Source organism: Haliotis cracherodii, unplaced genomic scaffold (genome assembly GCF_022045235.1).
Source record: "Haliotis cracherodii isolate W230 unplaced genomic scaffold, xgHalCrac1.p SCAF_10, whole genome shotgun sequence".
NCBI lineage: Eukaryota > Metazoa > Mollusca > Gastropoda > Lepetellida > Haliotidae > Haliotis > Haliotis cracherodii.
This window is the reverse complement of record NW_027266265.1, coordinates 44,577,241-44,602,077: the sequence shown is the minus strand read 5'-3', so window position 1 is coordinate 44,602,077 and position 24,837 is coordinate 44,577,241. Positions and strand designations below refer to the sequence as shown.

The 24,837-nt window shown below is 41.2% G+C and overlaps 1 protein-coding gene across 2 annotated transcripts; it reads left to right on the top strand.

Moving 5' to 3' along the window:
• The first annotated feature begins 235 nt into the window (after positions 1-235).
• Positions 236-23,571, top strand: LOC139454416 (anillin-like). 2 transcript variants are annotated; one of them, XM_071236109.1, is made up of 18 exons: positions 236-329; positions 4,557-4,701; positions 5,538-5,672; positions 5,947-6,103; positions 6,815-8,147; positions 8,944-9,028; positions 10,892-11,751; positions 12,422-12,498; positions 12,800-12,944; positions 13,656-13,794; positions 14,407-14,562; positions 15,619-15,791; positions 16,227-16,302; positions 16,959-17,068; positions 18,904-18,990; positions 19,660-19,767; positions 20,176-20,348; positions 21,516-23,571. In XM_071236109.1, exons 1-18 carry the CDS (start codon positions 312-314, stop codon positions 21,646-21,648), a joined length of 4,110 nt encoding a protein of 1,369 aa, XP_071092210.1. In that variant the 5' UTR covers positions 236-311; the 3' UTR covers positions 21,649-23,571. The 2 variants fall into 2 exon arrangements, with proteins under 2 accessions (XP_071092210.1, XP_071092209.1); XM_071236108.1 differs by having other exon boundaries at positions 10,850-11,751.
• The last annotated feature ends 1,266 nt before the right edge of the window (positions 23,572-24,837 follow it).

The window sequence follows — 24,837 nt, the reverse complement described above, 5'->3', positions numbered from 1 at the left end:
AGCCTGGGGCTACGGAAGTGATACTATTTTAAGTCACGTGGATTTGTTATTATATGTGTTATTATGAACTTTTAAAGTTTTCTCGGTTTTGATTGGTTAATCCTTGGTTAGGATGACTTGGCATGACCAATGAGATTTGAAACTTTCGCAACTTGTTCCGGATTGTATACGGTTCCGGTTTGACTCATCGCGAGACTGCACGAGATAGAACGTGACTTTAACCGCCAATTTCAAAATCAAGCTGGGAAGCTGAAAGTCCGAGCTTCTTGTTCGAAACTGCTCGGGACGCCGATGTTTACAAACAAAAGACAATGGATCCTTACACCGAGGTAAGTTTTTCACGTGCATGTATATGACTTCTAAGCTCGTGCAATTACGCACACACATGTAAGCTCCAGACAAAATGAGCCTTTCAACTTCAAGTGGTGACGATCATTTTTGCGACTGGGGCATACGACGAAATACCATGGCCACCTTTTGAGAATTTTTACTTGCTTGCAGCCTGGTCGGCTCTTTGTGTTGCTGGGCATATTTGTAGACTGTGGTCTTATCATTATTGGGGTCTGAGTATTCCTTGACATATTTTACCGTTGTCCTTGAAAGATTCAGTTTGAAAACTAAGAACTTTAGATTTGATTCGCGACGATCGGGAAAATTGAAAACGCTCATAAACCTCTGTTTGGAACACTGTGATTTTTCGTTTTTGCTGATTGTTTGAATCTCAAGGCTGGAAAATCTCTTACACACCTGTCAAGCAATCAGAAGAGATAAGCCCCGAGGCATGTAGATTTATTTGAATGTAGACAACCTGTTGAAAAAGGCTGAACTTGTTTGCATAGCATTGATTAAAATATCAATGAATCATGGAGGAAATGGATTGTCAAACCAGTTTTGATACTGATGTTGAAATAGACATCAAAGTAACAGTGATTGATGGAGATGACAGGAGGGATGGGGACCTGATGGTAAGTATCAGGTATCAGGAGATACAATAACACATACACAATAGTCCGTCCATGTAAGATTTCTATCACAATCACTAATCTTTGTATTGTGCCAGTCCATGCATTTGTTAACAACATTTGTTGTAGATAATATTCATAAATTGTCTTCATGTGTGTTCCTTTCGTTAATTCATGAAATTCAAGGTTTGACATGTTTGGTTAAAACTGACACTATGGCAGACTCGAATGCTAGTTAATCGTGTTTTGTAAATACTGTGGTGGTAAATGGGAAGTGTTTGTTGTAGAGGGCATACCAGTCGAATACTAATATATGCAGGTTTGAAAATGTCGTTTTAATTTGAACATGTTGGATGTTGTGGTACAGGGTTAGACACAGCTGGTCTTATCTAACTAGACTGCGGGTCATTTAGCATGTTTTAGGACCAGTAGCCTAAATTATTTATGGACCCACGAAGATTTGGGGAAGAATAGGTCTTCAGCAAACCATGCTTGTTGTAAGAGGCGACTAACGGGATCGGGTGGTCAGGCTTGATTGATGCTCATAATGTCAATCATTGGATTGTCTGATCCAGACTCGATTGTTTACAGACCACCGTCATATAGCTGGAATATTCCTGAGTGCGGCGTAAGCAACAAACAAACTAAATTATTGCTGTAATGTGACTACATTTGATGTGATAACTAGACCCTCTAGTCCCTAATTTTTTCACTGGTCTTGGACTAACAGACAGGTGTCTGTGTAACAATACCCTGGAAAGAATCGGTATTCACTGCTATCTGGTATTAGTAAATTATGGCCTCAGAATTGATCATTATGTATGTTTTAAACAAATCAAATAAACATGGAAAAGGTTTTATTCCAGTACACATGAACATGTGTTGACCAGTGAGTAAATTGCTGACTGTGTAAATTTTAAAAGGTTGGTAAGACTTCCGCCCGTATCCCCCCTCAAAAGTATATATTATTAAAAGGATTGAGCAGCAATGCATACATTTATAACCTTTTGAACGGAGATACATGCTGAAGTCAGTCCATGAGGTTTCTATGCATGCTTTTGTCAAAATTCAAATATTTACCTCACTAACATTTGTTTCCCCCTTCCAAAAATATACAGGGAAGTGCCCCTGTTAAGTATTACCTTATAAGGAAATAGGTGCAGGAGTGAACTGTAATCATTCCACCAAACCTCAATACATATATTGACAAACTCAGTCAGTTCTGCACTTGCAGTGTTGCAGCCTTAAAAAGGATAACTCAAACACCACAGCATTAAGCAGCGATCAGATCACATACACTGTTGTAACTCAACTTTCCAGTAAGGCAGTTACTAAGTTTATCTATGATATAACTCAAGTTTAGCATATATACATCATGTATATACTAACATGCCCAAAATGACACAAGTAAACAAGGTATGTTGCATACCTTCAAAGACAGATTATCACAAGGTCATCAAGTTAAGATAATAATCATGATCCAAACTGTGCAGTCTCACTATTATATATTTCAGTTGTATTATTAACAAAACATTGACATTTTTCATGTTTATCAAGTTGATAATTGTCATTTAATTGTTAATTGAGAAACCTTTAGATTAAACATGTTTTATATTTTACTTAATAGAAGTAATACATGATCCTTGATTATCTGGGGTATGAAGCATAATAAAATGTGAGATATGAAACACTGGATACATTAGCATGGTCCATGATGGACAGAGGCCTGTCACTGCCATCTTCCCGAGGCAAGAGAGTTAACTGACTCTAAAAGTCCAGTTTCCACCCTTGCCGAACTAGGCTGGAATTCCTGGGCTCGATCGTAGCGCCACCAGTGGCTATTACGAGTCATGTCCTTTCTATGCCTCTCCTATTGACCAATCAGATTCAACCTCTCGTATCTCATGCATTTGCTTCGAACAAAACGGTGGCGCCCAGTCAAGACGATCTGATCGATAATCAAGATCTATATTGTGATAAAACGAGTCTTACATCGCGAGGTGCATCAAATCACGTGAGCACCTTGATTAAAAACATGAAAAGATATAGAAAATATCTGTTGACAATGAGTTAGCGGTGCACATGTTTTGCAAATCCCGCAGTCGACCGAAATCTGCATGACACTTTACGAACCGAATTTCGATTTCGGTGCACGATTTTGATTGGGCTATGCATAAACTCGTTAGTCCAGCCAAAATGTAACTCCATAATACCAGCCTACTTCGGCAAGGGTGGAAACTGCACTTTTATAGTCAGTTAACTCATTTGCCTCGGGAAGATGGTCACTGCACTCCTAGACGAATTCTGCAGGAAAATTATCAATATTCAGCAGTATAAACAATCATTTCCCTCTAAAAAAATTAATACCAACTCATATGCATTATGTCAGTGATATTTATGTATGGTCAGATGTAAACATAGTCCATCATGTTCATGTAGTCATAATACTTCAAGAACATTTAAAAGTCAGAATTATTTATTCAAATTTTTGTTTTATTGTGGAGTTCATATTTTGTAAGTTATAGGTTCTAATCATGCGTTAAATGTCTGGGCATCCTCAATCAAGTGCAGCATTTTATAGAAAAGCTTGTAAATAATAAAATTGGTGTATTGATTGATAAACAAAACAGGAAAATTCCGTAATTTTTCTGCAATTCTGTGGTAGGTTACATTTTCGGCAAATCTTTCCGTAATCACAGAAATCATCTCGGACTGTCACAGTATAACGCTGAGTGCTAGACATGGCCTGTAACAGTGATGATCTAGTTGTTTTTCTTGGTCAGAATTTCTGATTGGCATAATCATGTTAATACAAAATCAGTGTCCAGTTAGTTCATGCTGTTGAGATACATCAACACCTTTGTCATGTTGATCATAAAATTTCAAAGTTAACCTGTAAATTATAGACTTGACATGGTTGATAAAGACTTTTGGACCTTATCACACCAATTTCATGTCACAAGTAGTCTTCTGTCGTGGCAAAAATAACTGCAATGACAAATGTACATGATAGGGCTGTTACGATACACTCACATATTCAGTGAATCCAACCGTATCCATTCATGAATTGAATTTGTTATTCGTGGCCTCTACAATCAAATACTTATCATGCTTATGAATATGCAATCATGTACATCTACTTACCCTGTACCTAAAAATATCCATAGGAACATATTATATGCATAGATTTCTTCAAAGACAACACTCTTATAATATTTAATTTGACAGTATTGTAGTCACTTGTCATTGTCGCATTTGATCAGATACCAGTACCTGGATAAGTGCAGTATATAAATGTATATATGATATATTAATAATTAACAAACAATGTCAAATTATTAATGTTGTTAATGTTTGACTGAATATAACAAATAATGCTTCAGCTGCTGACTTCATGAATTAATATTCGTATTCGCTACCCTATATTCGTCTCATAGTGTATTCGTTGTAGCCCTAGTACATTATATAGGAGATGGGACCTTGCAGTTTCTTCATTTAGAAATCACTTTCGCCATGGTTACAGGCTTTTGAAATAGTCAACATTGAACACTCAATTATCAGTTAGAAGTCATAAGTTAATCTTATTTTTGACAGAAACTGATTGAGAGGACCCGGCAACGGCGAGAAATGCTGAACCAGAAGCTAGGCAAGACTCCTGATCCCACCCCCAGGAAGCGTCGTACACCTCTCGGAGAAGACACCACAGACAACATCATAGAAGATCCACAGCAGAATGATGGTAGGCGACCACAGCCTTCGATTTCTTTTCATTTGTTTTAAGGTCCCCAGTGTTTGTCGTAGTCCTTCTTGAAAAAGACAAAATGTTTACTATGTTTACATTTTCTGTCAGCTTCATTCAGTTCCAGTTTGTAGCAAAATTGAAGCATTGAGAACTGGTTCAGACTTAAGCCCTCAAAAGCTACGAACCTGTGAAGATCCAAGGTAGAATAGGTCTTCACCAATCCATGCATGCAGTAAAAGCCGACTGTGCTTGTCATGAGGGTGGTCAGACTCGCTGACTTGGTTGATGCATGTCATCGATCCCAATTGCGTCAATCAATGATCATGATATCAATCACAGGATTGTCTGGTCCAGACCCTATTATTTACAGACTGCCATCATATAGCTGGAATATTCCTAAGTGTGACATTAAACTACAAACAAATGCTACTAGTCAATGAGGACTACCATCAACAGATCAATGGATTTGTACTTTTCCCCACTTTTTCTGATCTCAGGTGAGCATGAATTTTGAAGGTTGCGACCATGAAAACAAAGGCATTGCTACCCCATGCAGAAATAGCTGTGGTTCATCTGTTAGTTAGATACTGTGAGTCAGTTGATACTATTACACTTACAGTATTCAACATGTTCAAAATTAAGGGGGATGTCATTGAGGTCTTCTATATTTGAATTTAGCGACAAGCTGAATCTTTAGTTTGTTACATGATGGTTATGACATGGAGTTTCATGTTTAATTTTGGACAGTGCCTAAGCTGAATGTTGTGGGAAAGAAACCTCTAACCCTTGAATACATTATTCTGAAACATAAATTGTCTTTGTGTTTTTGTCAGAATCCCCAAAGCGTCAGTGTGTACGTGAGACGGAGAGAGAAGTGAAGGAGGACACCCCAGCTATCACTGGCGTACGTTCACGACTGCAGCAACTATCTCAGCAGAGAGAGGATTGGTCCGACAACCCTGATGCTGGTACGTCACACTCACACCTATCTAATGGAGGGGGTCTTCATCCCAAAAGATTTCTGCAAATAAATTGTTGATGTACTTGCTGGTTCGTGTATCATAGCATTAGTTCCAACTGGTAATAAGAGGCCTGTTAACTATTGCATAACATGTTATCAAATACAATGTGATATATATCTATCAAGTTTTGTATTAATTTTGTTTTGTTTATTTCACTGCTGTTGCAAGAAAGACTTCCTTCATAAACAATTCTCACCCCTGATACTATTTAATTGTACAGCCAGTCCAGTACCTGTTCCGAGGAAAAGCTTAAGCAACTGCCTGGATGATGAGAACACCCCCAGCCAGCAAGTGCCGCCGTCTCGTCGCGGCCGACTGGCTGCACTCGCTCAGAACATCAACAGCTGGGAGGAGGATCTGAGTCAACCCAAGATACAGTACGTACAAAAACAATCTCCTGATAATTTTGCAAATGTCCAAATTAGTGTTTGATTGGGATTAACTTAGGAACATGAAGACATAATTTTTTATGCATAACAGCTGCTTTATCAGACCTGTGAAGATCCGGGGTGGAATAGGTCTTCAGCAACCCATGCTTGCTGTAAAAGGCGACTATGCTTGTCATAAGAGGCGACTATCGAGATCTGGTGGTCAGACTCGCTGACTTGGTTGATGATGCATGTCATCATATCCCAATTGCGTGGATCGATGCTCATGATATCAATCACTGGATTGTTTGGTCCAGATTCAATTATTTACAGACCACCATCATATAGCTGGAATATTGCCGAGTATGGCGTTATACAACAAACAAACTCCTTGTCATGTTTATTATTTCTAAGAACTTGTCAGGGTTACTCCGGCTGCTTCATTAGGTGAATGATGCTGTTGAAATTAAGTTATTGATGCACGTTCTTTGTCAAGTTTGCCAGTTGGATAAAATATGAAGAATTCTTAAGCTGTGACTCCAAGGACACATAAAAGGAGGGGGAAACATATATGTGTATGTGGGCTCTTCACTTGGGTGTGAAGCATTGTTCGCCTGTTTGTGCAAGGTGTTTCAAATATCCGGATTCTGTTATGTTTCTCTCTTGTTTAAAATAGCTTTTACCTATTCACTGATGTAGAGATGTCCTGTTCATTTGCAGGAAAGAAGAAGAGCCGAAACCAAGATGGCAGCCCCCAAGAGCTCCGTCAGAAGATAGAAGCAAGTCCAATGCCCCACCATGTCCCCCCACCGGGTTACAGAACTCACCCAAGAAGTACCGTGCACCCCAGCCCCCCACATCTGTTCAGCCCCAGATGGCCAAGGTATCCCCCGTGAAACAACCGCACCGTGCTGCTCCCTCCCCAGTGAAGTCCAAGCTGACCTTTGGTAACCTGTCTAACAGTAACATATCCACGCAGTCCCCGTCAAGAAGAGTTGAACAGAAGATGTCCTCTCCCCTCACCCCACAAGTGCGAGTCCCGCCAAAACCCGACGACAGACGCCTCACTGCGCAGATCCCGGTGAATGTCCGGGGACTGAATGAATCTGATGGCGAAAAGACTGACGACGAACCAACTAGCAAGCCTGTTTCTGAGCGATTCAACTCGTGGGCCAAGAAAACCACTTGTGAAACACCAAAAGCCAGCAAGTCGGTAGACCCAACACAGACACCTGTCTCGGCCAGGATGGCAAATTGGGAGAAGAAAGTAAATGAGACCCCAGCTGCCACGCCCACGGTCACCAAAGTCTTACACACACCTAGACAAATGTGTACCCCAGCTAAACACCTAAATGCACCAGATGCCACAGTCAGCAAGGTCCTGCATACCCCTCGGCAGATGTGCACCCCTGCTAAGTCCCAGAATGCACCAGCTCGACCTATCAGTACTCCATCTATGGCAGCTGTGAAGAGCTCCCAACCGACACCGAGGACGGAGAGACCCGTAAGCATGGTATCTGCAGGGTCTGATGATCCGACCACCCGATCTGTATCAGAGAGGATGGCGAAATGGCAGGAACAGACCAAACCTCCACCAGTTGAGGAGGAGCCAACAGCTTATTCCGTCAATGCTCGTATGTCGGCATGGGAGCACATGTCATCGTCGAACCAGGTGAGCTACATAAAGAAAGTGAACCCAGGTGAGCAGCCAGTATCTCCTCAGAAGTCCCCAGCCAGACCTCCTCCCCCAGGGTCGGCAACCAAGAAAGGCGTGACGCCCAGCAAGGTTGTCATGGATGCCATCACCGAGCGTGCCCAGCAAATAATGGCCACGTCCCCTGCTAAGACATTGAAATCTTGTCCCTTGTCGCCAAACAGCGCTAGCGGGACCATGAAGAGCGTGCACCAGCGCCTCATGGAACAGACCCACAACAGCAGCAAGAGCCAGGACATCATGGAGAAGCTGAGGGGGGAGCGGATGGCGGAGCTGCAGACGATACAGAATAGGTGGAAGAATGGCATCCTGAAGGAGGACAACTCATCCGATCAGCCAGTGAGTAGCAGCGATAGAAACTAACATTTTTACTTCACTCATCCTTATGATGATAACATATAGCAAAACCCTAAGAATGGCAAGTATCTACTGGTCCTTATGATACCAAAACTATTGCCAATTTGGCAAGGACTATAGGACCAGTGCCAATTTCTGTCGGAGTAGCAGTAAATGTAGCAGTTCCTAAGTCTTATTTTTCTCTTTATGCATATACCATCAATTCTCAAGACAGCTGTTTAGGTCCAGCATGTCTAAACATACCGTATTCGACGTAATAAACGCCCCGCTCTAATAAGTGCCCACGGCGATATTTGCTAGTACATGTATATTGGCTAGTGAACTAACCCAATTAGCACCCCTTCCGATTGATCAATGTACACAAGGCTTATTTATTCGCGTATGATACACAGTTGTGTGTTATATGCACCCTTATTTATGGGCAAATAAATTCTGGAAAAATATGTCTGTCGTATATAAACATTTCAGGCTGTCATCATAAACCACGAAATTTATCTTTTAACTCTGTTTTTTTTTTCACCAAAATAATATTCTATTAACAGCCCCCTATTTCTAATTTTGAGAGAGCCCTAGGCGCTTATAACATCGAATACGGTAATTTGTGTTTAAGTGATATTGATCTCTTTAACCAACATTCAGTTAATTTTTGTGGATATCCATATTTATAACCCAGAGAGGGGAAAATATATTGATAACAGTTGTTACAGAAGAGCCATTTATGGCCCCATGTTTCAATGTATTTATGCACTTAATGTGTAAATCATATTCAAATCCATAGGCTTCCCAGGCCTGTGATAATGGCACCACTCCCACGGTGACAAAACAAGAAAAGAAAGAAGCTATCCGGGCCAAAGCCAGGGCTGGTGAGTCTTCACACTTGAGCTGCTACACTTTACTTGGCTGAGGAATGTTTGCAACATATTGTTGAATTGGCTTTAAGCAACATCCCATTCAGGGCACACACTTGCACAAATCGATCTTAGCGCTAAGACTATCGTCAGCCTATTTTACAATGTGGGAGTTACAATCATCTTAGTGCTAAGATTGCTTTTTGTGCAAGTGGTCCCGGGTATTGTTTTTAGATATTAGCCATAGGCACACATTAAAATTCATAGGGATGCAGCCTTAAGAAGTGATGTTTGATTTCCCACCGACTGTATTGTGAGGTGCTGACCAGTGACAATGGGTGTGGGTTTACTGGCACTTACCTGCATTACCATTGTCTACATAATGAGGAGCACACCTACATACCTTCCTTTGTTTTAAGTTGGCTGAAATTAGAAGCACATCTTCTAATACCGGGTACAGAAGGGTTCTTCTTAGTCCACAACATTTAATATCGACATGGTATGACAATTGCTAACATGGCTAATAGTTTTGTTCTTGGCTCAATTTGAAAAGAAACCCCTTCCAAATGATGTGATAGGTTGAAAATTAAACGAAAAAACCACTGTCCACTTGTAATTTGTCCATAAGCAAAATGCAGGAATCTGCTCTTCTTACTTAAAGATGGCCACTTAATTTAGTTTGATATATACTTAAATATGGCGCTGTGTGCTTGCAGATAATCTTAATTCTAACACATGGTACATCTGACTTTTAAGCTTTGCTTTCCTCACCTGTGCACCTATGATCATGTGAGTTAGCCGTACACTCAATGGACTTCATGTTTTGACTGACTATTGATGTTTGTAGACCAGATTTCCTTTTCATAAGGTTTGCTTATAACATTAGCGTGGTGTCTGGGTGAAATAATATTTATCAGGACTATTTATCAGGAAATTAAACGGGAAAGTCAAGGGTTCCCAGAGCTCCAGATAAGCTGCGTATCTGCGTGAAATATGCATCAGAAATGCAGAAATACGCAGTAAAATATAATCCAACGAACATTACAGATACGCTACAAAAATAAAACTTGTGCGTGTCATCAAAATATTGTGAAGTAGCCTCTGTATTCGATTAGCAAATCAGCAACTTATTTTGAAATTATAAACAGGCATTCCGTCAACCTTGCCAAACTCCACGATGACAGTTACATCATGATCATTTGCCATCACACTTTCTTGTGGAAGTATCGTGGTATTTTTTAGTCCTATAAAGCTCTCGAACCCACATGACACCAGTTTGCAGGGACTAGATGAATAGTGTTTTTAAATATTTAACTTAAATACCCACATGTGTAAAAACTAGTGGGTAACAGAAATTTGAATACGCAGATAGAATTACTGATACCCAATGATTTTAAAATGCATGGGTAAAATACCCACAACACCAAAAGCTTATCTGGAGCTCTGGGTTCCTTGTCATAGCACTGGTCTTAAGAGGTTAAATTTCTGGGGGGCCTTAGATTCAAGTACTATGAGTTCAAAGCCCGGGACCCCCCTTATTTCCAGCTTATTGACTGGGTGATTTAAAAACTAAGTATTGTGCAACAAGGGATTGGTATAGATCTACACATTAAGAAGTATTTACATCTTTTAGAAAACACTTTGTGTTCAATTCATGAAAAAGGGTAGCAAACAGTGAATTTATTTTTTATTTGATATGCTAATTATTTTATTGTATGAGTTAAATATAACTGCTAAGGTCAACAGATCCATAACTATACAAAGTGTCATGTTATCACTTTCGTGTAGTTCTTGCACTGCCAGCTTTCTAACATCGCTTTTCTCTCAACTGCACAGAGTTTGACAACAAGCTAGCTGCCATGGGATTTGACCTTTCAGATGAAGGCCAAAACATGGCTTCCTTCAACTTCAAGGAAGGCAATAATCAACAATCTTACAACCAGCATGTTGCCGAAGAGAAGCAGTCTTCAACCGGACAGCCCCCTGCTGGGTTTATCCCCCCTCCCCCACCCCCTCCTCCATCAGGGGCAGCACCCCCACCCAAGCCACCATCTAATCACGGCCCTGCTGCATCAAAACCCCCAGTTCCTCCAAGTTCGGGCCAACAAGGGAAAGGCACTAGCATCTACAGAATCATCTCCCAGAAGGGCAATGCTCCCGCTCCAAGGCCATCACAGCAACCTGCTGCAAGTCATGCCGTACACAGACAGGCTTCCATCAACAGCCGTAAGGTCCAGTTTGATGACAGCTTTGACAGCACAGACGAGAGCGAGGCTGTGAGAACTTCATTTGATGACGACACTGAATCCCAGACAGACATTACAGCTCCAGAATCCGACTCGGAACCGGAGACAGAAGATGTGTCGGAGTCTGAGATGGAGGAGGTTGTGATGAGGCGGAAACCTGTTCATCAGAGTAGGCCACGGCCTCCAGTGTATGAAGAGGATGATGTTAGTCTCAGTGCATTTGTTCCCGATTCTGTGCGCAGAGAGAGCGTCCTGCCGACTGGGCCGGAGGATCACAGACGGAGCTTCACCAGCGAGACGAGTGTGGACAGTTTCGAGCAGCCCCATCACACAGCACCCAGGAACCCCTACCGCAGCACCTCCAACCAACAGATGGCCCAGGACAGCTCAAGCAGTCTGGCCAGCAGCGTAGACAGCAACAGGGATGACATTGATGATCTCTTGGACGAGGCAATGGACTCGGACGACAGCGGGGCACCTGTTCCTGCACCGGTAAGTGCACTCAATCAGGTGGCTGTGATTTAGCTTTCGGTAAGACGGTGGCATATATTTTCGTGAATTTTTCAACTTTGAATGAACATTCTTCTCTATCAAATGATATCATTGACATTTTTGGGGGGGATGTCTTGGTATGACTATCACAGTATCAGTCCTAGAAGAGGAACCCATCTGAGACTCAGGTAATGGTGGTTTACTTTTACTTGCTTACTAGAGCAGATGGGATGCATAAGATCGGGTGTTTAGACTTGCTGACTTGGTTGATGCATGTCGTTTCCCAATTGCGTAGAACAGTGTCTATCATGTCCATCACTGGATTGTCTGGTCAAGACCCCTCTTATAGCTGGAATATTGCTTTGTGCAGCATTAGACATGTTAGACAACAAAGAAACAAAGATGGGATGACTGAGAAGAGATATGGTTCATATATTAAACTCATTTATTTGCCTTTTCAAACATGTCTAAGCCGGATATATTTGGGAGGCCATCATTAAAGGAAGTATTAATGAATATGGTGTCAGATATTCATTAACTTGTGGACTTTTAAACATTACATCAATTATGCCCTGGAAAATATTTGAAATGTTTACCCCCTTCCCCTTCCCCTTTCCCATGTGTCATAACATCAAGGGTCTGTTGAATACGTCACAACATTGTGTTTCAGCGTCGACATCACCACCAGACCCGGAATGAAACCGATAGAAGTCTTATATACAGTGTCAGTGCCTACAGGTCCAGCAGGTGAGCTCACTTCCTTTTCTGGGGGCACAGGTGGCCCAGTCAAGGTACCTTAATTTGATCTGCAGAGTTGCTTCCCTTGGTCATGCCAGTAACCTTTGATTGTGGGTTTGAATCCCAGTTTAACCTGATTGTTACTAGGTTCGTCAGCACCATACCCATGCCCTTGGTTTTCACCAAAGTGATCAATGAAATGGTGAAAATAACAATTCCTATCCCTGGTGCATGCCCTGCCATACCCATGATACCCCTAGCCACACCTTGAGCCTCCTAAAGTTTCCAGCAACTTGTTGTTTATCTCCAGGCACCTTCAAGCTCCCCCGCCAGCCAAGATGATAATATCTCGTCACAGCAAGTACGTGGACAGTGATGTGCACGAGGAGGATGTGGCCATGCCTCGTCAACCCCCGCCTCAGGAACAGAGGAAGTCCGTGCAGGAGCGGATACAGGTGGGTGCAGGGTGTTACCTCGACTTACAAAAGTGGGGGTTCAGGGGATCCCGATAATTAATTTTAAGGTCCTTGCAGGAAATATGAAGGCCCTGTAAATTAATGAAATGTAGTAACTAACAGTGTCAGTTCACTAGTCCTTATAATGATAGCATATAGCCTAACCTTTAAAAATGCCAAATTCTACTAGTCCTTAGGATGCGTTTACTATTGGGCAGTTTGGCAAGGACTATAGGACTAGTGCCAATTTCTAACCATGGGTGTACTGTACGTTTAGGTAAATACTTATGAGCCTAGAATCAATAAATGATCATGTGGACTGTGGTCAGGATTGATGGATGAAATAACAGACACCCATGACTTCTCTTGATGAGGTGTAGGTACAACGAACATTATTGTTCATCCCTCGGGACACATTATATTTTATATCTTCGTCAATTCTCTGCATTTGTGCGTCATGTAAAACTCAGTAGATGATGTTTCTTGTCCCGTATATCATACCAACCTCAGATGTATGCAATGAATGTATTTTCTAGCAACATGATTCCCTGTTTGTGAAGGTTGGTTGGCATTATCCAACAATATGTCCACAACAATTTGCTTTACTTACTCCCAGAACAGGCAGACTGACCCAACATTCAAGACTGTTTCACTTAGTTTTCCACGTCAGGATAATGTGTTTGAGCCAGCAGTTGTCTCCCTTGTATTCAGGAGCTGCAAGAGCTGGTTCAGCAAGAGCAGAGCGTCATCATGCAGACCAGCAACGCCCTCAACCAGTGCTGCAGCAAAGACTCCTACTTCGCCGGCTCACCCGAACAAGTGGAGTGTAACCGAGTACTGCTTGTGGCTTGTACGTAAATTGAGTGTATTCAGCTGATCTTGTCAAATAACATGGCGATCTCATCCATGACTAGACATGGTTAACAAAGCAACTTTTTCAATTACAAATGTGTTCTGTTTTATATTATCGAAATATGTGGTAACTGAAGGCGTTATTTTCCTCTAAAAAATTGTTTTTGTTTTGTTTTAATTACTAATTTGAAAATGAATATGATGATTCCCTGTTCCTAAATAAGCTGGGGGCACGGGTGGCCCAGTTGTCTTAGGCGCCGCGATTCGCTGTGCAGAGTTCTTCCCTTGGGCACGCCAGAAACCTATGATTGTGGGTTCGAATCCCGGTTCGCCCCGGTTCTAGGTTTGTCAGCACCATACCCGTGCTTGTGGGTTTTACCGAAGTGGTAAACGTCTGAGACCTGCATCACTTCGGGCTTTCCTCCCACATTAAGCTGACACGCCGCAATATAACTGGAATACTGTTAAAAGCGGCGTTAAACCCAACTCACTCACTCACTCCTAAATAAGCTGTTACACTACCCCACAGTGGTTGGTGCTTTTTCTGTTATCGTGATTGTGATCCACATGATCAGTGTCTATTGCTTATCTGAATGATGTTTGGTTGCAGGTCAGAAACGCCAGTCATACATGTTGGAAATTCAGAGACTGAAGAACACAGGCAACCTTGACAAAACTGGCCCAGGCCCTAAGGGTTCTCTCACCCTAAATGACATCCGCCTTCCTCTCAAGAAAGAGTTTGTGACGAAGATAGGAACATCACAAGGTATGGCCTCAGTTGGTTGATATAGATACATTCATGATTTGATCACACAAATGTATTTATAATTGACAGTGTCGACATGTGAAATTGTTGATGCTGTTTCTGTTGAGTTCTGGATATGGCTGTGTATTCACTTCAGCCTGTTTAATGTATATGATAGATATGTGCTCTGTCTTTATTAGTCGTTGGAATTGAGGACATCCCATTACAAGTCAAGTCAGAACGTCCTTTCATACGAGCAATCTTAGTGCGCTTACCAGAACATGAAAGTGACAGTCGGTATTTTATTTCTGATCCTGCAACTTCAAAATATTTAACACAGGGTATTCCGAACGACAGTTACAGGCTTTATGACTGAATCCACACAGTCTAGGCCATCTATTAGCCATTCCAGAATGTTTGTTCTGTTTTCAAATTTTTAATCAAGAATCTGTCAAAATAATTTTCAAAGCATAGTCACCAGTTTGAAACTAGTGGCGTAGAGCAAGAGAAAGCTGCCTTCTAATTGGCTAATGTCGACTTCTTGTTAGTTATTCCATTGGTCGGTCAAAATTCACAAAAGGTCGAGCTGACGTTCAAAGCTTTGTTCACCAGTAGCGAGAACTAAGATCTGATTTTAATGAGATTGGAATTGATATTGACCTCAAAATATGCTTGAGCGAATCATGCTGTTGTTAAATGGCTGCTTGTGGATATACAAAATTAAATCACAAGAGTCAAGAGTCTAATACTTGAGATACCAATGAGAATTGATAGTTATATTGCAGACTGCTACATATACACTTGATATAAACAAGTATCATCATTGCCTCGTTAAGTCGGTGAACATGACAACAAGCACCTCGTTCTCTTTAACTTGTCAAACGTTACGAATCAAAAGTTGAGTTTTGATGGTTTCTATCTAGTTGTTTACTTGGTGCTGAACTGTCTTAGTTTGCCATTATGTGTACTGAGGTACTTTGCTGAAGATTCAATGATGGTTGCAATATTTAGAGTCATTCTGTATATTATTCTGCGATGGTCTTGATGTAACCAGTGTGATCTTCTTGTGTCGTGTAGATAACACAACATACTACTTCATCATCCTGATCCGCAAGGACACACAAGTGATCTGCACTCAGATGCTCTCGACTCACGAGCCCATGATGCGAGGCAGCCTCGACTTCCCCAACCTCATCAAGATCAACGGCATCACCGGTGACTTCAGGCTCGACCTGGAGATCTATGGCATGGTGAGTATGGCTGACTACTTCAAGAGCTGGATGAATTGACAGCTCCTGAAGTAATTAGGTAGATACTCACTTAACAAACATTAGATCATCTTGTAAGATGTCAGTGGTCATCATGACAGATTCAATAAGAATCTAGTAACCTAAACACATGATTGTTTTGTGAACTTCATTTTTATTTGTAACAAAATTCAGGGCTGGATCAAAGGGCAAGAATCAGCCCTGAAAGATTGGTACCAAAATGTAAAAAGTTATTATCCATAAGCATTTCATGTCTTTTCGTTCTTCCATCTTGTAAATGTCTTTTAAAGACAGAACAAAGAAGCCAGGGACTATAGTGAAAGTACTGATACAACATGGTACACTTCCTCTAATGTTCACATTACAGATGCAAAGCTCCATTAAAGAAAATAAAGGAATATTTTTCTCACATTTCAGTCTGTTTCCAAGGAAACACTTACCAAAGATAAGAAGAAGCAGAAAACACCCAAGAAGTCAAAACATGGAATAACATGTAAGTGTGGTATTACTCCAAGGTGTTTCAGCGACACATTGGTTATAGATCTAACTGAGCAAGTTTCTCTCTATCAAAGACACTGCTTGTTCTCTACAGATACTTATTGTATACCGATGAGTAAGTGAACAACAAATATATCTAATCCCCCGGGAGTGGTTTTTCATTTTTTCTGGTGATAGAGTAAAGATGTAACAATCTGATGCAGCGGGTGACTTGGGAGTGTTTATCAGGAAATATCTGTTATTTAATAGTTAAAACCCTTGGTGTGGGTTGGCACCAAACTCCTGCCTTTGGACCTTGCTGAAGTTATCTAAAATTGGGGGGCGGTTGGGTAGCCTAGTGGTTAAAGCGTTCAGTTGTCACACCAAAGACCCAGGTTCGATTCCCAACATGTGTACAATGTGTGAAGCCCATTTCTGGTGTCCCCTGTTGTGATATTGGTGGAATATTGCTAAAAGCGGCGTAAAACCAAACTCTCTCACTCACTATCTAATTCGAACCCACACTGCCCGAGTGAAACACCTACTGATAGAGTGGCACCATATGCCATGAATTGTTGCTCACACCCTCAACCACTGAGCCCCCTCATGATCCGAACTTTTCCTTTCTGATAAGAGTCAATGGCCCCTTATATGGACTGTTTGTGTTTACAGTACAAAGCCCCGGTGGCCCGACAGCCGTGAGAACCACCAGCTTCAGCCATATCACAACCGTGCCCATCACCATGAAGTCGCTGGACAAGACCTGCTTCAACCTGGAGAGGGTGGGTACACCATCAACATGGATAATAAGATTGTGTTACACATAGGGGCAAGGATACTGGCGCAATTATACTTTTAACTTTCATGTTCTTCAGCTACTTCTTATCAATTGTTTTCAGTGATGCAAAATGTATTGTCATTACACATTGTTGCAAACAATTATGTTAAGACCTGATACAATTCATCAGATGCATCACACACTTGGACACCTCGCGGCACGGGTGGCTCGGTCGTCTACGGCGCCGTGATTCGCTGTGCAGAGTTGCGTCCCTTGGGCAAGCCAAAAACCTATGATGAGACCTCAGAGCTCTAGATAAGCTTTTGGTGTTGTGGGTTTTTTACCCATGCATTTTAAAATCATTGGGTATCAGTAATTCTATCTGCGTATTCAAATTTCTGTTACCCACTAGTTTTTACACAAATGGGTATTTAAGTTAAATATTTAAAAACACTATTCATCCAGTCCCTGCAAACTGGTGTCATGTGGGTTCGAGAGCTTTATAGGACTGAAAAATACCACGATACTTCCACACGAAAGTGTGATGGCAAATGTTCATGATGTGACTGTCATCGTGGAGTTTGGCAAGGTTGATGGAATGCCCGTTTATAATTTCAAAATAAGTTGCTGATTTGCTAATCGAATACGCAGGGTTACTTCACAATATTTTGATGATGCGCACAAATTTTATTTTTGTAGCGTATCTGTAATGTTCGTTGCGTATTTGATACGCTGGAATTATATTTTACTGCGTATTTCTGCATTTCTGATGCGTATTTCACGCAGATACGCAGCTTATCTGCAGCTCTGAGACCTGCATCACTTTAGGCTTTCCTCCCACATGAAGCTGACACGCCGTGATATAATTGGAATACTGTTAAAAGCGGCGTTAAACCCAACTCAACTCACTCACTCACTTGGACACCTTTGTTGCTCGGAGTTGCGGTATTAGACCATAGTACTGATGTGATACATATCAATTAAACAATCGGGGCCCCGTGGGGATTACAAGTTAAAAGTGGTCCCCAGCAACCTATGCTGGTCATAAGAGGCGACAAATGGTTTGGTTTGTTGTCTAACGCCACACTTATCAATATTCCAGCTATATATGTTGGCGGTCTGTAAAAAAATTGAGTCTGGACCAGACTTCAATCTATGCATTTGGGATATGATGGGATATGATGACATGAATCAACCAAGTCAGTGAGCCTGACCACCCGATCCCGTTAGTCGCCTTTAAAGGCAAGCATGGGTTGCTGAAAACCTGTCCTAACACGGATCTTCACAGGTAGACAACTAAATGGACATGGCTTGGTGACTTGGTTGATGTGGTGTCATGATGCCCTGAGGCATGGATCGTTGCTCACATTATCGATCACTGGACTGTCTGGTCGAGACTAGATTATTTTCAGGCTGGAATTTTGAATGTGGAATTATAACAACAAACAAACAAAAATCACCCAGGTTCACTGTATATGAGACCTGTGAAGATCCGGGGTAGAATATGTCTTCAGCAAGCCATGCATTGCGCGATGGAGACTATGCTTGTCGCAAGATGTGACTAACGGTATTTGGTGGTCAGTCTCACTGACTTTATTGATGCATGTCATCGAACCCAAATGCGTGGATCGATGCTCGTGCTATTAATCACTGGATTGTCTGGTCCAGACTCAATTATTTACAGACTGCTGTCATATAGCTGGAATATTGCTGATTGTGGCGTTAAACAACAAACAAACACTGTATATGATTGTGAAGCATTCACTAAGATGTCTGCTGTAGGCTGAATGCCAGATTCTATTTGCTGGACCGGTACTGATGTTGCTATGTGTGTTCCAGCTCCCCTACCTGTCCCCCCTGCACGGCAGCATCTACCTCCGACTCAAGTGTCTCATGGAGGCTAATGTGGAAGAGAGAGGCTTCCTGGTAAGTCAGCATGTTGTAGGAAATTCTTTCCCCACACCCTACTGAGAGAGGATTTTGATATTTTGGGTCCCTTCCTTCCAAAATGCTTGATCCGCCCTTGAGGCTTATGGCTGACAGGAAGTCAGGCATGTGGGTCATGATTACATGTGACATAGGGATTCCTGGGAATTATACAGGTCCCCAGCCAACCACGCTTGTTGTAAGAGGTGACTATTCGTTGCATGTCATCGTATCCCAATTGTGTCAATAGGTGCTCATGATGTCAGTCATTGGATGGTCTGATCCTGATTTGATTACTGACAGACTGTCATGTAGCTGGAATATTGCTGAGTGCATGTGTTTATTTATACTGGGTTATGATGGCATCATAATGTACAACCACAGTGGTAAACATCTGAGACCTGCATCACTTCGGGCTTTCCTCCGCCATCAAGCTGACACACCGTGATATAGGTGGAATACTGTTCAAAGCAGCATTTAACCTTCTCATTCGCTCACTCACACACAAACTCACTCTGGCTGTGTGTTTTGATAAAGTGGAGCAGGCCAGTGAGAGTTATTTTTAATGTCAGTATTATCTACCTACCTCTAAGCTCCTGATTCACGGGAGTAAGAAATGGTTTTATTTACCTGTATTTTTTTTCATACCTTGTTGATTATTTTTTAAAGACCATGTTTGAAGACGTGAGCGGCCTTGGAGCGTGGCATCGGCGGTGGGTGGCTCTTGCTCGTAACAAACTGTGCTACTGGAAGTACCCTGATGATGAGAACCGCAAGGTGAGTGTGGTCAAGCAGTTCTGTGTCTCTGGTTATAAATGTTTCTGTCATGTGTACACCAGAGGATGGTTCCTGTTGTTGCCCTCCCTGACGCATGGCAGTAAGGAGATAAAACAAGGACTGGTTGCCTGTGAGGCAGGATACTGTGTCTGAGTGGGGTATTATCCATGTTAAACTGCTGCATGGTATCTCAGTGGCACAATCAAACCAGCTTTTGACCAGACTATTATAAGTTACCACACGCACGTCTGCTTGCTTGTTGCTTTAAAGTGAAATTATCTTGAACGAGATGCTAAACCCAATTTCACCTCACCTTTTATTGGATTTGTGAAGGCGTTGGGTCAAGAATTTTTCAGCCAACACTTGGATAATAACAGTTGTATAAATACAGTAAACGTTTTGTTATAGGACCCAATGGGCATGATTGACTTGAAGCGATGCATCACAGAAAAAGTTGGCCTGATTCCAAGGGATATCTGCGCCCGACCCAACACGTTTGAATTGATGACAGTTCGCCAGCCGCGGCATGGAGAGAGAGATACCCTTGTCAGTCGGACGTACAACACCATGACGACCATCAAGTAAGTTGTGATACACTGTATGCCTTACAGTAGACCTTATATTAGACAAGGAGTCTACAGTGATCCTCATACAAACTAGCTTCGTACTATAATAATAGTGCCCTATAGTATGTGTTTGTGTACTTTATAAACCTGGTTTGGATTAGTTTCAGTACCAAATGTAATGTCTTTTTGAGACAATCTCATTAGGATCCAATCTTTTACTCTGATTCAATGCCTCTGTGTTAAGATTGGATGACACTTTCAGAGTTGTTGGAGTGTGGACTGTTCTGACATTCTGATGGGCCATTGATGATGTAATTAACAAGTAGTGTTGTTCTGTGGTTCTAAGGACATAGATGTTGAAATTAACCATGGGGGTTGACAAGTCCTTGTACACATGGGATGCTGGGTCAGTATGGACGCCAGGGCCTCATGCTGACATGGGTATCAGCTGAGCAGGTTCGTGGCTGAATGCAGGTCATAGTGCTCCAAGGACATCATTGCTCATGCTTTCAGTCACTGGTTTGTCTGGTCATGTTGATTATTTCAGGTTTACATGATACAGCTTGAATATTGATGAATGCAGCCTTATACGACATGCACTCACTCATGTGTCCTATGTCTCTCAGACATCAGTCTGTCCTGTAACCCTGGTGCACCTCTCTGGCTGTAACCCTATACCTGTCCCATTTCTGTCATTGCCTGTTCCACCCCGTTGCTGGTTGTAAGAGGTGACCAATTGGACTTTAGGTCGGTCTCGGCGACTGGGTTACTGGTGTCATTGCACCCCAGTAGCTATTGGTCACAGAGCAGTCGGGTAGCCCAGTGGTTAAAGCATTCGTTCGTCAACCCGAAGACACGGGTTCGAATCCCGACATTGGTACTATGTGTGAAGCCCATTTTTAGTGTCCCCAGCCATGATATAGCAGTGTAAACTCACTCACAATATTTATCACTGGATCATCTGGTCCAGACTAGATAATTTACAGGCACTAGAATATTGCTGAGTGCGTAGTAAAACAGTAAACAAACATTGCATGATCCATCTCGATTTACAAACAGTAATATTACTGTGGCGTTAAACAACATTTGCTCACTATCTGGAATCTGCTTCATAGCAATGTTTCTGCTTAACAGTTGACAACATTTTCATTCATGAAATACTAACTTGTTTCCTTCTCACAGACACATGATGTCGGCAGACACGAAGGAAGAGAGAATCGTCTGGTGCAACAAAGTCAACCGAGCTCTTGCCAATATCCGCACGTGGCACTCGGATGCCCTTCCCCCAGTAAAAATCCCGAACAAAAACTCCTAACTGTGATAGCAGACATTCAACTTGCCAGGATGTGTCGGTGTGTGAGAGTGAGAGACAGTTATCTCCCTTGAGGACATCAGGAAGAGACAATTGATCTGTGGAAATGTCGGTCAGCGTGGACATTGTGAGAGTCAGACTGATCCCTACAGAGACAGCTGTGTATTGTGATTGTGTGGTTAGGGATGAACCAAGATGCGGCATGCTGGCTTGTCCTGCAACTGTGAACGTAACATTGATGAAATGCTGGATATTAACTAGTGGATTAAATAATGTAGCTCTGAACACAAATACATACTTAACTAACATAGGATTGGTTGTAATGTAAATGCTTGTGCCAAATAATAAGATCACTACAGAACAAAACATTCTTAACTGACAAAACATTGTAGTCATTCTTGTCAATGGAATATTGATTTAAAATAAATTCTAAGACATAATACTATTATTACCTCAATATTTTCATTTGCATAATTTGAGTACAATGAAAAAGGTAAACGTTGTAAGCGTAACTATATATACTGTAATTATTATCATGTATTTATGTATTGAAATACAAATAATCTATATAGTACACCCTGTATTCTATCTGTCTTAGATTTACTTCTCTCTGTCTAGTCTCTCTACTCATTCACGCCTCTCGGGCATCTTCGTCTTTCCACTACTGTCTAGGGCTGTAACGATACACTTGCTGCAATTCAATACACATCTCTTTAGTGGGTCATTGTACAGTACACAAAATCTTGACACCTTAGGCTTAAAAGAATTGGTTCTCCGGCAATGGCTTTTGAACATATAGTGAATTTGGGCGGTTGCCTTTTTTCTTTCTTGGGTGGTTCAAACTAGTATGTAACTAAATAACAGTTGTGTAACCACATAAACAGTATTGTAAAATCAACCTGTGAAGGGGCCTCCCTACATAAAAGTATTCCTTGATGAGTAAAATACTGAAATACAGTATTTGACTACCTTTGAAGATGGAGAATATATAAGGATTTTTTGTGTGTGTGATTTCATAATGGAAAGAAAAACTAAACGTGCTGTGAACTTTATGATGATGCGGGCAGTGCCTGAGAACCATGACTATTATTTTTGTTTAGCATTAGAAGAATAAATGGAGCCTCAACCCAAACTTTTTAGAAACTAGTCAATAGAAGTACCAATGCCTTCAGACTCTTGTACATACCGTTGTGAAACAAGTTTCATTTTCATACCATGCCATGCAAGAGTATGTTCTTCGAATATAATGATTTTATTTTTATTTATTTTTTGTGGAAACAAAAAAAATTGATGCTCTGTGAATGGTTACAGTCCTGCTCTCCTGTCTGTGTCAGTCGATGATCAGTATTTGTGATATAGCAAAGAACATCAAACTATGTGACGTCAATCAAGATATGTGTATTCAAGTGTATTTACATATTTCTGTATGATGGTGATATTAAAACAAGAGTGTTTTTTGTTGGACACTGTTAGAAACAAGTGACAATTATAACCTTAGAATCAGCTGGGCTGTAGGTCAAAGGTTAGGTGAGGTTTCATAAGACATGGACCAGAATTTGTACAGTTCTGTAGTGTTTTATTTCAGATTAAGAGAAACATTGAAAACTTCAAACTAGCTGTAGTATGTTATCCTGTCCTTGGACATACACTGTTATAAATCATTACGTTATCTGTTAAATGTCATTTAATTTGAGTGTGTGATATTATAAATAGAATATTCTTCTGTCTTGCCAAATATTAGTTTTTCCAAGGTCATGCTTGAGCAGAATGTATTGTAATGATGCGCTAAACAGTGTTTAGCAAGAGGGCAAGAATATTCTCATAACATTACATACTTTTGATAGTGCTGCTTAAACATGCATACACCTACTATACACCATGTGCAATTTTAGTTATTTAATGTTAACATGTATCATGATATCGTGGATATGGAATAAATTCATACAACACATGATATGGTTGTTTAGAAGTTTGTGGGTTTTGGAGCACGGTATGCCTGCTGGGGTAACCTCCCAATTGTCGGACAGTCTATACCAGGATTAGTCAAGGATGGTTAGTCAAGCAATAGTTGCCTGTTTACCTTGTATTAAAGTGGAAGAGACCAAAAAAACAGACATTTGGAGGAATTTACAGGAGAGTTTTATTATGCACTTTTAATCATAAAATCATCCCAGAAATAAAAAAAATTGAGGTATTTACCAGAAATCACATATTTAAATTATTTACTGGATATATTTATTCAGCTTTAATGTGGAACAAATAACACTTTCACTATTTCAGGGTAACGGTGATCTGTTTTGTATAATTTAAGGCATACACAGTTTACCTGGAACTGTGTCCGAGTCACCTTGTTGATTATGTATATCTTGTGATAATGGAGGGAAGGTGCATCCAGGCTCAGTTGCAGAACCATGTCTTCCAGCATCCTCTGATGGAGGCTTGATATCCCAGATTCTCCATCAGGCCATATTGCCGTCCATGAGATCTGCAATTCTCATTGTTGTCAGTCAAGTGAAGCAGGACATGTTACCAGACAAGAAACATCACACCTTGTGCACAATATTGACTGTCGCTAATCAGCTGGTAATTGGGAAGAGGTCACCATGATAGTTTAATTATTGGTTTAATTATATGTCAAGACCACTTGACTATGAGTTTGACAGTGGTCATTTTGTCCTGAAGCTTGTCCTTTGTCACATGATCATGTAATGTAGCAGGAAATCCAGTATTGAAAGTCCCGTTTCCTCCCTTGCCGAACTAGGCTGCAATTATGGAATTATATTTTGGCTGGACTAACGAGTCTATGCATAGTCCAATCAAAATCCGGTTCGTAAACGTGCAGATTTCAGTCGACAACATATTTTCCAAATCTTTTCATGTTTTTAATCAAGGTACTCTCATGATTTGATGCACTTCGCGAGATAAGACCTGTTTCATTACAATATATATATATATATACATATCCTGATCATCGATCAGATGGTCTTGACTGGGTGCCGCCATTTTGTTTGAAGTTATTGCAAGTGATGTGAGGTGGAATCTGATTGGTCAATAGGAGGGGCATAGAACAGACATAACTCATAATAGCCACTGGTGGTGCTACAATTGAACCCAGGAATTCCAGCCTAGTTCGGCAAGTGTGGAAACTGGACTTTTACAGTCTATTAACTCCCTTGCCTCTGGAAGCTGGGA

Excerpts from the sequence above, each read along its gene's own strand:
- LOC139454416 (XM_071236108.1), top strand. Across the intron at positions 12,945-13,655 it reads CCGTGCAGGAGCGGATACAG|GAGCTGCAAGAGCTGGTTCA; the intron begins GTGGGTGCAGGG and ends CCTTGTATTCAG. Across the intron at positions 19,768-20,175 it reads CTGATGATGAGAACCGCAAG|GACCCAATGGGCATGATTGA; the intron begins GTGAGTGTGGTC and ends GTTTTGTTATAG.